We start from the raw sequence: 14,632 nt of genomic DNA on the forward strand, positions 1-14,632 counted from the left end.
CGCCAGATGGACGTGACTCACGCAGAAGACTCCGCGTAAGACGGGAAGGCTCGTCTGTTTACCTTACCCCTTAAACGAGGTATTTATGCGCCACGAGGCAAAGTGGAACGCAAGGGCTGAACTGGGATGCACCACGCCTCCTCCCACTCCGCGTTTTTTCATGTGCGCCGCGCTGCAATTGGCGTTCACGCATGCACGGCGGAGTCCACGGGCGCGTTCGTATCCCCTTCGGTGGGACGACGACTTGGGCACGCTTGCTTTGATAGATGCTCGCCCGGACGAGGCAAGCAACAACAACGCCTCGGTGATGAGGAAAACTGGCTTCTTTAACACCCCAGGCGTGTCCGCTGTGAAACGCCGCAATCTGCGGTCGTTGTCAGGAGGGGCGAAGTAAAGAGAGCTGGAAGGAAGGCGGTTTATTAACTCTGGAGTTCAGGTCAGCTCTTGGGGGCGAACGAGAAGAGCTGCAGGCCTTCCAAACTATAGGGTGTTGTAAACGAAGGGGTGGAACGCGCACACAACTTCGCCAACGCTAGGCGCCTTGCCGGCGCCGCGCGGTTAAGGGAAGACGCTCGTAATGAACGCCCGGCGCAGCTTGACGGTGCGGCAGGAGAGCCGCTCTGGTTTTTGAGCGTTACGGCCCAGACGTGGGTGGTAGGGGCTGTTGTTATTCGAGACGCGAGTGCAGCGTAGGCTATACCCATGTTCGCTGGCGCCAGCCGCAGCCACATCTCCCGCCGAGCTTGGCTGACCCCTGATCTCGCGTACACCCATTAAAGTCGCATTTGTCGCGATTCAGGCAGTCGGGAAGATTTAGCGCTGTCACTGCTGCGCTAACCACTACCGCCGCCCGCTCTGTGTAGATCTCGCCCTCCTCCCTCCCCGTAACCTGTTCGCGTGTATAGTTACGAGAACTAAGCGGATTTATTTATACGATAAGGCTCACTGTTCCTCGGTCTTTTTCCCTTCTTCCTAATATCCCGTCCAGGCGGAACGTTCTGCAGTGAAGAAAATGTGACAGTGAGGCCGAAGTACCGCTGGCAGTCAAAAGGCTAGGCAAAACCACATTTAAACGCTGGCGCCCCGCGCAGGCAATCCTCCTCCGCGGCTGACCCCTGATCTCGTACACCCATTAACGCAGCGTCGTTCGCCGTGAAGACGGCGAGCACATTTACCGCTGTCATTGCAGTGCCCTAACTAGCTGAATTCGCTTTGATACCGCCGCCCTGTTCCCTACCAACGAACGACCCGTTCGTGACAGTGTGGTTCAGACAACTAAACCGTCTGCTTATACGATCGCGTTGGCTGAGTCCTTTTTCACTTCTCTCCAGCTCCTGTTCCACGCAGATTTCGGCGAAACGAAACGAACCTGATAGTGGCGCCGCGGTATCGGGGGTAGTTAAGTGGCTGGGCAAAGCCACATTATTCCACTACTAACCATCCCCCGCCCCCCCTTTCTTCCCACCTACCACCCCTATCCGGTCTGTCTGGGTTTGTACAATGGAAAGACAGTGCGTAACCTGTTAAGAGACGGCATTTTCTTTCAGTCGTCCTTCCGCATTTTGGAATGACCAACACTCATGTTTATTTGCAACCACCGCGAAGGCGACGTGGGTGGCACTAGTACTGCGGCTTTGTCACGTAAATCAGTGTTAAGGTTCTTCGCGGCGCGTTTCATTTTGAAGTGACTCGGTACGCGTTTTCTCGCTGTCCTCGTATGAAACATCGTCGTAGTGCACTGAAGAGAACATCTAGATAAGTTTGTGGGGCTACGCTCTTTAGTATTCATTCAAGCTTTCTCTCCTCACTTCTTTTTCTAGATCAGTACCGGCATTGCTTGAAGTTGGCGCGGGGAATGATATACGTCGATAAAAACAGGTTTTGGAAATGAGGTCGTCAGATACGCTCGCTTACTCGCTTTTCTCGATTCCGCGTGCCGTGAAAGGTTGCCTTTGAAAGATGAGTGATGTGAGGGGAGAGTCTACAAGAAAAATTGGACACCAAATATGCTCCATACTTTAAATCTGCTTCGTACTTATAAATATGCTTCATCGAGGGTATTCAAACTGGAACGAATATATAAGGAAATGGGTTACGTGATGTCGTTTCTTTCTCTGCTCCTATACATACATATTCTCTGCGTCTATGCTTATACAGAACGTTCGTTATAACAAAATCGCTTTGTTAGAATATTTGCTTTACTCGAAGTTTTTTGTGATCCCTGCAGAGTGCATAAAGGGCCATTATTTCGACTTTTAACGTTGCACCGCTTATAACAAAGTCACTTGCCTGTCCTGAAGAATTTGATATAGCAAGGTTTTACCGGACGCGTGTGAAGGCACGACGATGCAGTAAATCTCGGTTTGGGACTCAACAAAACATCACAAATTCCTAAGAAGGGCAAGAGCTTGCTCCCCAGACTGCGACGTGAGCCCGAACCATATACATACCCACAGTGAACAGCTGGCCAAAGCCGGACTCGTAGGCCCCCGTGTCGGAGCAGTTCCAGCGGCGGTGTCGGAATTGGCGTCGGCACTCGGCTAGTCCCAAAAGAGCTCCTTCTCCGATGGCCACCATGACGTCGGGCCGCGTGGCGCAGAAGCGGCGCTGAGCAGCTGTGAGGCCGCGGATCCGCTGGCAGATCAGCGCGGGTGCCAGGGCTGCGCTCAGCCTGCGAAGCGAACGAAAACCACCAGGTCATCAGGAGAAGAATTCTGCTGCTAAGCACAAGGACGCGGGTTCGATTCCCGACCGCGGCTGCTGCTTTTCTGGTGGAGGCGAAAAGCAAAAATGCCCGTGTGTTCGAGATTTCGGCGCACGTTAAAAATCCCCAGGTGGTCAAAATTAATCCGGAGTAACCCTCCACTACGGCGCGCATCATCGCCTCTGCAGCGTCGGCGCGTTAAACCCTACAAACAAATCAGTCATCAGGAGGAGAAGCCACGTGCATGATGAAACTAAGCGCGAAAGAAACAACGACAACGGGAGGAGCAATTACATCATGACGGCGTGCTGCTATCAACTGAGGTCTTGATTGACAAACGCAAAATTATGTACACGAAGAAAATAGATAACACAAACAAAATACGACACGGCAGTACTTCAGCCCCACCCGAGCGAAACCATCGTTTAAGTAACGTCCCATAATCAATTTCAAGGTTAGACACAGATACAGAGGGCGAACTGATACACTTGTCGCACATTTTTGCAATATGAGCAGCCTATACAACTTCACGCGTCTTTTGGTCCCGGTGTGCAAATGAAAATGAAGTTTTATTGAACTGAGGTTGGTACTGGCACGACAAAAAATGCGCGGATAGGTGTGAAAGCTTATCGGTGTTCAAGGACCCTTCACGCTCGCGTATACTTATATAGGCCAGACAGCGTTTTGTTCGACCGATATAAAAACATTTGCATCTCATCGGCATACCGTGTAGACCACCTTAATGCGGCAAGCCACGTATACTTATGAGTGGGTTGAATAGGACAACAGCCGTACCCTAAGGCTGACATAGCCCTTCTTTGACAGCCGAGTAAACACTTACCGGAGGCACTAAACACAACATCGACCTCAAAGCGTTTTTCCACTTTTTTTAAACAGTGCGAAAGTTACGCACGTAGGGCACCCCCGCCATCTTTCATTTTCAAATTTCGTCCTTGTAGCGGCCCCCCGACCTCACCCGTTTCACAAGATTCTCACATGCACTCGACAACAGGTTATCAGGGAACCCTGCGGCATTCAACATTAAGGTTGAATGCCGCTGGCTGCTGCTACCAATCTTTCTACGTGATGCTACCAAATATTCAGTGACATTTTATTGGTTGAAAACGTACAGTAAACTGTCCTTGTAACGTAGTCCCTTTATCTAGGCAAAAGTTTTGTATGGCTCGTTGAAAGGTCCCGTTGAATGACCCCGCGTCGACACAAATGGTGGAAAAACCCCAGGAAAACCAGACACAGACCATAAGTATAAGGGATACTTAATGATTACCAAAGTCAATTATTGCTTGCTTAGTGAGTTATAGTACTGATTAGTGAAGTGGATTAGGATGGATTAAGATAGGTTAAGATGGTATTAAGTGGACTATTGATTGAGTAGGGATTGATAGCAATGGTTAGTGAGGTGGGATTAAGATAGATTAATATTAATAAGGTGGATTATTTCGGATTAAAGATGTAAAATAGCGTGGCTACTGTGTCGACGGTTGGACGTGCATATAAAAGGTACCTGTCACACTAGCACTCTGGGCTTTGGCCTTCAAAGCACTTAAGCAGACAAGTGGACTTTAGTGCCTGGAAAAAAATTTTGGAGTCTCGCTTTAATGGAATTTTCTTTTTGGTCCCTGACGCAGTGCAAGGAGAGCAGATCATTCCGCTTTTTAACGAATTACCTCTTATAACCATGCCAGCTTCTTGTCCCGAAGACTTAGTTATAAAAAAGTTTGCTTCGTTCTCTGCTAAAAACTCTCCACACTCTGAAATTTCATTTCATCGGGCCATTACGCTCTGGTGACCACAAGATCTTAGTGTTCGTCAAGCAGGGCAGCGTCATGTATCTGCTAACAATACAACACACTGGAAAACTTTTCTCAATTTTATACATTCACGCTCCCCCTCTTTCCTTCGCGTCTGGAAGCACTGCGAAAGCTATAGTTATCGCCAGCACGGAGTGCTACAGCGTGATTTGCTCGTCGCCGTAGATTCGCCTTTCGTTCCTGCTTTGTTTTTATGACTTTATTTTCGAAGTGGCTACAAAATGTGTTTGTTGCTAGGCGGGAAAGCCAGCCAATAGTGGCTATACAGCGGTAATGACGTAATTACAGCGGCCAAACAACGTCAAGACCGCGAAAGAGAGAAAGATCTTTTGCGCAAGCTTCTATATTATGTGATGGGAATAAAACAGCAATTTTCGGCTGAGGTACTTTGAAACCCCATAATCTAAGTACTGGATGAGTTGGTTGACTACGCGCTGCGGGTATTTATGATTTCGAACAAAGGTGAAAAAAGTGTTGCAGGGTCCCTTTGAGCACTTTTCACAGGCGCCCTATAAACAGTCTATTAAAGCTTATTGCTGTGAAGACAATTTTTAATACGCAATAAAACTGTCATATATATTTTTAAGACACTATGACCTTTTATTAAATGCCTCCTTAAGAGCTGATGTAACCGTAAGTAGCACTGAGGTGGCGGCAAAACAGCACAGCATTAGTACAGCACGCTTGTATGAATCGCCTTACGGGGCAATCATTTACATTTTGAACGTATGCACTATCAATGATTAACAGCGATTCTGGCTTGTCAGTGAGCGGAAGTAATTTTGCCGGTTTCGTAAAAATCAAATCAGACTGCTCTCTTACAAGAAGGAACAGCTGGTTTTGATTTTAACCCGACCGGACAAACCACTGCCCCTCACTGACAAGCTAGAGTCACTGCTAATGAGTAGAAGCGGTTTTCCCGGTTGGTTTAAAATCAAGTCAGACTGCTCCCACACAAGACGGCCGCCATGATGCAACTGCATATAGGCCATTGCCCCTGCGGCATGCTGTCTTGCCGCAGGCTGTTTTGACGTATCCCTGTTTTGTCGCGTGATGTTTTGACGTTTCGCTGTTTTGTTGTGTGGTCTTCTACCGCGTGCTGTTTTAACGTCGTACTATGTCGTCAGTCCTGTATGTCTCTTGCTGTGTTGTCACGGTACCATGATAAGCAGCCTGATATCAAAGAATGAAGAACCTAGCGCCTCATATTCTACACCTGTTTAAGACCGCCTGTATCTCTTTAGCCTTGTACACGGAGTCCCTTCAAAACTTCGCTATTCAGCACTAGTGCATAGCTGAGAAGATATTGTCACCACGCAACTGCTGTTCAAGAAAACTGGGAAAATGTTTTATTAGGGGCGAAGCACATTAGGGACTCGGGCTGTTGGCGTCTCCTGTCATCATCGTCTCCTGTTGTCACGGTAAATCAAGTAGTCAAGCGATGGTAAAAAAACAAGTGTATAAAGGATAAAGCCAGTTCAAAATAAACTAACAGGATTTAAACTAATTTAAAATGCAAGAATAATCAGGATTGAATTGCATTAACACCAGAAATTCGTTAAATTCGGTCCCAAAATTGGTTTCAAACGCCAGATTTTCTCCTGTAAAGCATACTTCTTAGCAAGCTGCGGCGTGTGAGATGAAGACAACTTACGGTCAGTATGTGTCTCATTTAATTGCTTAAATCCTGTTCAACGCAAGAGAGGGCGCCACCGCTTCAGCAAGCGCGCGATTGCTCCTCCTACCGGCGCTTCTCCGGCGCCCAATCAGCTCCCGCCGTCTGGCAAGAGAGAGACTTACAATCTTTGAATACACTTATACACTGCATGTTTTGCCTCACCCCAGGTTTCACGCTAGTGGAGATGGCCGGGGATTTTTAAAGAGAACTTGTTCCTTGCCTTCCTAACTATGCTATCACGGATAACCTGTCGTAGTCTTCGCGGCTGGGCGTTCATGAGGACTACAAAGGCTGACGACACGAACACGGTTTGGCTGATAGCTGCTGCCGACCAGACTATACCCCATCAGCTCTCGTGCGCGTTAAGCACGTGGCTATATTTTTAATATAAGCGTTCTTATGGAGAAACGAAAAGCCTTAAGGGCATTTTACTTATCGTATTTTCCTAGGCGGCGAAGGTGTGACGCGTTATAGGCGGACAGGTGGGTGTCCTCGCTGAGCCTACAGGGAAACACTGTCGCATTTAATAGTCCAGTCAATGGATAGCAATGAGCAGGGCCAAGATGGCGGAAGGCGATGATTCGCACTGTAGGCTTAAAAGAAAGGTGCTTGGCCTCGCCATTATCCCGATATCAAACCATCTCCTCTGTGTTGCGTTTCTGGAAGCTCATACACCATTGTACTTCACCTTACGTCTTCTAACGGTGCATCACTCCAACCTAAAGTGGAAGTTGTTCAATATAGATCTTTTTTCAGCATTGTGGGTCAGGGCCTAGACTGCGCCAGACATGTGCTCAATTTGGAATCTCCGAATACATCATGGTGCACCATTACTTTCCCCAGCGTAGCAAAGGCCAGCATGTATCAGTGGCGTGACTGAAAGCTCTGCCTCATTCTTACTCGCAGTCAGCACAGTCTGATCCAGACTAACGTTCAGCGCGCGTTAAACAGGCGTGAAAGTTCACACACCGTTCCAGAACGGCTGGGTAATGTGAACCCACAAACAAAGCCCTGTGTACATGTGCACTGAGTGATACTTATATCAACGGCGCTTTGTAATTTGACTTCCCGTACTCTCTCCCGCCTCCCATTACCCTCACCCTCTCCCGCATTCCCCAATTTTTCTTCTTCACCCCCTCACATACTTCCCCTCCTTTCTTTTCCTCCATCTCTGTCCCACTATCCCTCTGCTCCTCTTAGTTCTCCACCCACCTCCACTTTTCAGCTGCTTTCCCCTCCGCCAGGACTACGTCATACAACCTAGTATCACATGGCCCCATGGGGACCCACCGGTAGGATACAAGTGGTTTATCAATGGGTCAATAGTTCCTTAGGGCAGGGGCTCTCAAATGGGGTCTGCATGGGGTCCCCATGCAGACCCCATGCAGACCATGGGGTCCCCATCGGGACCCCATAGGGACCTCCGCGAAGAAATTTTATGGTTCCGAGAAGCCCTCCAGGGAAATTCCTCCACATTTGCCAACCAACTCTTCTGCCCTTCTTGGCCAAAACAAGCCGCCAACGCAGCAGTATGGCTTCGCTGCATTGCATACGCGTTAACTTCTCAGCATTGACCACATTTTAACATGGAATTTTGCACAACATGCCAGGTGTGCAAATAGGCGAGACACACCCAAAGGGAAACATAATGCGGCTTTAGACAACCTATAGCCGCGAAGGCAAAACGTTTGGCAATTATACACGCATCAGCATAAACACAAGAGGCCAGACACAAGAGGTGGGCATCGAATAGGTAGGTGTATGGGGGACGTGTCATCGTGTCGAAACATTTGCGCTGCAAGCGGAAATGTTTCGACACGATGGCATAGATCAACTTAGTTCGTTGTGGGGGTTCCCCAGTTACTTTCGCAAGCACAAAAAGGGTCCCAGGCGCACTCCATGGTTCAGAACCACTGCGTAAGGGGTAGCAAGTTTCTGGTCGGGGTTCTATCATGGGCCACGTTACCCAACTGTGACTAACGGACGACCCACGCTTCGGTCGCTGATCGAAAAGCGCTGGTGGGGAACCAGCGATCCCCAAATTGCCAGCAAGTCAGTGATCCGGTAAAGATCACACTTACCAGCAGCATTTTTTACTGATTTGACGGACGGACAGATGAACGGACGGACAACGGAAAGACGGACAGACGGGCGGACGGACGGACGGCCGGACGGTCTATCACAGTTAACGTCGCTTTGCGCGTTGTTTGGAACCTGCAGCAGAGCCTTGATGAGAGGAGAGCGCGCTTTCTGTTTTCTGCTGTTCCTCGGCCACCCGCAGGGCTCCCGAACCGAGGAACACATGCATTCGCACGCCAACACCGCGTCACTTCAATATGACGGCCGTCGTTTTAGAGAATTCGGTCCCGCTGGCACGCTGCAATACACCGCAGAAATAGGCCACATGGCGAGTGGAACGCTTAATGCCTCTTAAGTCCACGCTACACACCCTACACAATTAATGAACGCGTTAACAATCGTGACTCACTGGTCTTGAGAACTTGAGTTTCTAGTTTCACGCTTTGTTTGTCAAGCTGTGTACTGCTTTAATTTTTTTCAGCGAAGCTTGTATACGCTGACATGCACCGCCGGTGGTGGCGTACGCCGAAACGCCTTGCGGTGGAGCCAACTCTATCCAGGTGCTCTAATGACGACGACAGCGATGATGCCCTTGAAGTGTAGCACGTGCTCACTTGGGGGCATTGCCAGGGATAATTTGTGTGTTGCACGCTCAAGGCGTACTGAAAAAGATATTTAACTAAGCAGAATTAGTTCATCATCTTTATGAACTATGCTTTGAGTGCAGCAGACTTTGTTTCTCACGCTTCAACACCTGAAGACGCGAGTTGTTCCATGAGAAATGTCAGCGTCGAAACAAGACTGCATTGTCTTCCCAAATACCGGTACCGCCAACAAGAAGAGCCCGATGCGCCATGTACCAATACGAAAGCCTTTTTATGCATCACTCTTACTTTCTGTGGGACCGTAAGGGTCTCAGGGACACCCTGCCGAAATGTCAGTTCCCAGATCAGACTAGCTTTATCGTGTGACTAGCCTTTAGCACCCGCCCTAACTACAAATTTGGGGGCAAGGCGCATTTTCACTGCAGCAAAAGGGAACTTTTGAGCCAGTTGATTTGGAATCGTGATTTAACAGCGTAGGGAACGGGGCGGGGAGCGGAAAGACGCGGGACGAGCGCTCGTCCCGTGTCTTTCTGCTCTTCGTAAGTAGTATATTGTTGGCATTCCGGGCACTTCGCGTCTTAGGCCACCCCAGCGCCATTCCCGTCCTCCCATACTCAATCCTCTCTCGCCAAATACCAATACGGCGAGTGACTGACTGAGTGAGTGAGTCAAGACTTTATTAGGACGAGCTTTAGGCGCTGATGGTTGCGCGTCCACCCGACGGGGGGCCTCCTCTAGTCTGGATAGCCCTAGTTCGCTCTGGGTTCCCTGGCCCTCTCCACCAGGATACGCTGGATTGAGAGGTTGTAGGAAGCAGGCGTGAAGCGGATGTGGCTTCCCACATTTATTGTTGGTCGCGTAGGCCCGGCCAGAACGAGGGGCTGCCCAGCTGCTTAGTCACGTTCCCACTGTGTCGCGTGGAACTTCTCACGTGCGAGTCCAGTCCACTGATGATGATCGTAGTGAAATGATGCGGATGATGATAGTGGTGCTGATGATGACGATGGCGATGATGTCGCTACAAGGTCTGTGCTGGCCAGGTGACCCGCCCACTGCTCGCACGTTGAGTGAGGATTGGGGTTAAGGGATGGGATGGTCTGACAATCCCATATCATGCAATACAGAGTGCCAGGTTGGAGACAGAAAAAACAGGTAGCGATAGAGGGGGGAGTACATGGCATGAAGGAAAGCGCTCGTGTTTGTTTCTTTCTCGTCGTCTGTTTAGTTCCTTAGAGCTGTTTTTTTTTTCAATCAGTATGAACCAACTAGCCCGTCTTCACACTCTAGTATATTCCGGGAAATTAACTGTCCTGGCGATCAAACTGAACTTGACCATGCAAACATTTCTAAATGGTGTAGTATGTAGGGAATGATCCTAAATACCGATAAATGCGTCTATGTGCAGCTTACCCGTGAGGAAGGACCATTAAAACATGCATACAAATTATAAACTCATTCTTTAAGAGTGGTAGCAAGCTAGAAATACATAGGATCAATGATTACTAATATCCTGTCTTGAAACCTGCTCATATAAAACATCTGCTCAGCCGCTCTTCGAAAACCTGAGGCATAAATTGCGCAATGTTACCTCAAATGTAAAGCTCATGCGTTTTTTTACCATATATAAAGCCTGAAATGGAATACGCCAGTGTCGTATGGGACCGGCACATAAAAGCGAATACAAAGGAAGGCAGTTTGATTTTTCTACTCCAGATATTCAGCGACCGATTCCCCGCCTTAGCTAATGTCTGACAAAAGCACCCAGACGCCTGAACCACGCAGGCATAGTTTGCGACTTGATTTTCTTTTTTTGTTGTTGCTGAACCGCAAACTTTCGATAGACCCATCCCCGTACTTATCTTTTCTTCCAACCAGACCAACTCGGCACTTACATTCTAACTTATTTATCCAGTTTTTTACCAGAACTGATACGTTTATGTATTCTTTTTTACCTCGGACAGTGTCTGAGTGGAACGTGTTAAGTGAACCATATTGTGCACGCATTACTTAGAGTTATTGCATTTCGTGCTGCACTTGAGTTGTTATTTTACTTGCACGAGTGTTTGCGGAAGCCACCCAGTCTGAAGATTTGCACATGTTTGCCGTCTGTGTAGAGAACACGTCTGCTGGTATGTGCAGACTATAGCGATCGCTATTAATTCTTCTTAACATGGGTCCATTTTTGGTGCGGCGTGATTTCAGCTAGGTAAGTTGCGGTAATCAGTCACAGCCACCGCAGATTGCAATCTCACTGATGGCTGGCAGGCGTGTAGAAAGTGCAGATGGGATTGCCTTGACTATATTTATGGTTGTATAGATGATCATTCGTTGCTTGCAGGAATCATTTAGCTGATGGATGATGTATGTATGGATGCGTGCAATAGTAATCAGCTCTGCAGCTTCGGGTGTGATGAAGTGATATCCGGTAGGAGGTCATTTTCAGGGTGGTACCCGAGTGAAGCGGCGATGTGACGTCCACACGAAATGCTCTGCAGCCTTATATATTTCTGTCTTGCGCTTGTGTAGTTTTCGAAGTTCATCTTTGGTGTTGTTCGTTTGATTTGCTCGAGGAGAGTTGCGCTTTCTTGGATTGCCCAGGGCTGGTTTTGTGGCTTTTCGAATGAAGGTATCTAGTTGCGAGTATTGATTGACGGTTGAGTTGATATAGTAGAACCTGGAAATTAGTAGCGCGTCACGTAACTGCGATCTCGTATTGCTGCAGTACTCGTAGCGATTAGAAATACTATACGACGCATCACATGCAGGACTGGTTAAGCTTGCCGCAGCAGATGTTTCACTGTTGCTGTTTCTCTAAGATCTTGTTAAAGCCGCCGCCCCAACACTTTCATAGCATTTCCCTGCGCTCTCACGTCCCCATTGCATATGAGCAGAATGGAAGGAGAGGGGGAGGGTCACTCTTTAAAGTGCGCAAGTAGCAGCAATGTCTGTCACAGAGCCTCTAAAGCCGCTTTTGAATGTACACGGCAAACCCTCCTCTACCCTATCCCCAGTGTATTCTTTCCTCCCCAGCCTTCCTACCCTACACTAGCAGGCGTTCCGGTGTCCAATTAACGCCTGCTGGTGGACCTTCCTATCTTCCTAAAGAACAATAAATACATACATACACGGCAAGTGCGCATTGAAGCGAGACTTGAATATGGCGGTGTGATCTGTCGAGAACGCTCGGAAGGTAGGGGGTTTGAGTTCCGCTTTGTGAAGCCGTCGTGTGCTGCAATAATTTTGTGAATTAAATCGTCTGTGCAGACCATTCGGTTGTGTGGAAAATCTAAAGCAGATCACCCTGCCGACAGAAAAGGCAGTTCACAACGCTTTCGAATGCACACTTTGCGCGTCTTCTCACCGAGTTCTCCCCGTTTTACTTTTGTGCGTCTGGCCATCCTAGATACCAAAAGTTAAAACTTTAGCAGTGAGAACAGTATCCATACCCGCTGATTTTTACCTTCGAGAACGTCGCAATGGGCGTGTTCTGCCCCTACCGTCTTGAATGTTTTTTTTTTGGTTGTTGTTGTTGAGGAAAGCGGGGGGGGGGGGGGGGAGGGGGGAGGGGTCCGCGATATAGAAAGCGTCTCGAAGTGTGTAAATTTTCGATAAACTCTGACTATTGAACAAAGATATCGATAGAATACTTGCGTTCATATGGGCGGTTTCCCTGATTTCATTGAAAGCCTAAATAAATACGAAGTGCAGAATTTGAAGCATTTGTCGATCACACTGCAACTGACATGCTAGCGTGACGTTGGGCCTAACGTCCTATGTTTAGGCTTAACATTAGGTAACCTTAACGTTGAGCCTAATGAAGTGTCAAATAACGTCATGCTGATTGTACGTCAAGATAATTATACCGGTTGACAACGTTAGGTCTCAAATCGTGACGATAGGCCTAAAAGGTCGTGTGGCATACCCGCGTCGTCTCTTACCTTTGCTTCGCATCTACGTATGCGCAGGTGGCTTAAAAACCGGAAAAGAATGGAAGTTTTCACAAATGACGCTTAACAAATGGTGCTTCACTAATGAGCGGGTTTCCGCGAAATCGGCAGCGGTAGGCTCATAGTACTTTCGCACTAATCAAAGACGATACCCCTGTTGGGACAATCCAGTCGCCTCTGATTATTCGAAGCCGCCTAATTAGAATTTTCGGTTATGTGGAAGCGATTTGCTGGTCCCAGGAATTTTATATGCAATCTAACGGAAGACATTGCTCGGTAATACGAAGCTATAGCCGATTAACCAGGTAATCGAAAGTTATTTCGAATAAAAAGCATCGAGGTGACCATCCTTTCTCGATGAAATTCAAAAATTTTAAGCGCAATAGCAGCGCCTTGTTCTACACTGATGTCCGCTCTATCGCAACTCAGGCAGCGCACAGTTGATAACGTGGCAGGCCAGTTCAGACTCACGTCAGCGTATGCATCTCTTTCTTTTGGGGTTCTCAACCTTTTTTTATCCTTTTTGTGCACAGCGCCACGTGAACATTTTTTTGCGGGGGGCGCTTCAGTCTTTGAAGTCTCAACTACGATGGCAACCCGTGTCGCACACTCGAAGTAGACATTCTGAACGGAATTACAGTGTACTAGAAGAGAGAAATGTGTCGTTCGAGGCAACCGTCCTACAAATACCCCCAGGAGCTTCCACTGCAAGACTGGAGAGCACAGGCGTACACAATACGGCCACAGAGCTTATCGAAGGCAACTTGGCCGCGTGACACGCAGTGCAGCTGGCAGAGCCCTCCTTGACAGCCCACGCATTGGCTACCTGCAGGAGCCCGAGGCAAAATCACTCATCGAAACCGCGACGAGAGAGAACATCTGTGATGTTATCGGCAGGATCTTTGGACCTTCGGGGTGTCGCGAGACGGAACATGGGTGAAATGCGTCAAAACGGTTTATTTCGCAGCGAACTCAAGGAAGGGGCAGGAAAGAAAAATAGTCTCACAGTTCCTTGCGGAAGGGCACACACTTGGCGGGTGACGGCAGCGGCTAGCCACCCAGAGCAGGCAGCGCATCTGCGGGGGAATATCAGCAGCCGGCGACCGCGACGGTGCTGAAGCCGCACCGGACGTGCAGACACGGACTGCGTCGATGCTTCCTTTGCACGGGCTGGACTTGATGACTGGCAGTGGCGTTGGCCTTTTGCACTGACAATCCGGTCGACTACCGCAGTGTTCCCGTCCCTCGAATCGGGCGTCCGACGGAGAGCGGAATTACGACGACGACGACGATGACGATGGCGATGATTATGATGATGATGATGATTATGATTGTGATGATGATGATGATTGTGATGATGATGTTGTTGTTGTTGTTCCTCGGTGAATTGCACATACCCAAGCAGGGGACCGGCCAAGCATGAGGGGTATGAAAAACGATGTTATTTATTTACAGGCTCCCATAAATAGTAAATTGCGAGAGGTTGGCAATACTTTTTGAAAGTAAAATCCAAGATTTAAAATAAAAAAAGAAAAGAAAAAAGCACTGGCAAGACCTCAAATCAATCAAGTGAGTTTAAGCGTAAAAGAATCTAATCAGAGCGGGAATCGATTTGAGTTTTCTATGGAGCTCAGAAGGGCTGAGCACACATTCCGGCGGCAGCATCCTTCTCCTCTTTCTCGTCTTCAGCGCTTTTTCCTATACGCTATGAGCCAGTTTTTTTAGTCTTCATGTTCTTCCTTTCTCTGTTACAAAACAGCTTTTTTATCTGTCGCCGCTGCTGCCTC

The 14,632-nt window shown here is 48.3% G+C and overlaps 1 protein-coding gene and 1 long non-coding RNA gene across 4 annotated transcripts in view; one reads left to right on the forward strand and one right to left on the reverse strand.

The window, feature by feature from the left end:
* Positions 1–14,632, forward strand: part of LOC144152972 (uncharacterized) — a 225,594-nt gene that overhangs the window by 81,508 nt on the left and 129,454 nt on the right. The gene's annotated exons all lie outside the window — the stretch shown is intronic.
* The window catches only part of LOC144151753 (protein Wnt-7b-like), a 118,334-nt gene that overhangs the window by 32,661 nt on the left and 71,041 nt on the right, over positions 1–14,632 (reverse strand). For all 3 annotated transcript variants that reach the window (XM_077682877.1, XM_077682878.1, XM_077682879.1), the window contains exon 2: positions 2,451–2,671. In XM_077682877.1, the coding sequence (XP_077539003.1) occupies positions 2,451–2,671 (221 nt within the window). The remainder of the gene's footprint in view (positions 1–2,450; positions 2,672–14,632) is intronic.

This window comes from Haemaphysalis longicornis, unplaced genomic scaffold (genome assembly GCF_048455015.1).
Source record: "Haemaphysalis longicornis isolate Haplotype H1 unplaced genomic scaffold, Haemaphysalis longicornis Haplotype H1 scaffold_9, whole genome shotgun sequence".
In the NCBI taxonomy this organism is placed as follows: domain Eukaryota; kingdom Metazoa; phylum Arthropoda; class Arachnida; order Ixodida; family Ixodidae; genus Haemaphysalis; species Haemaphysalis longicornis.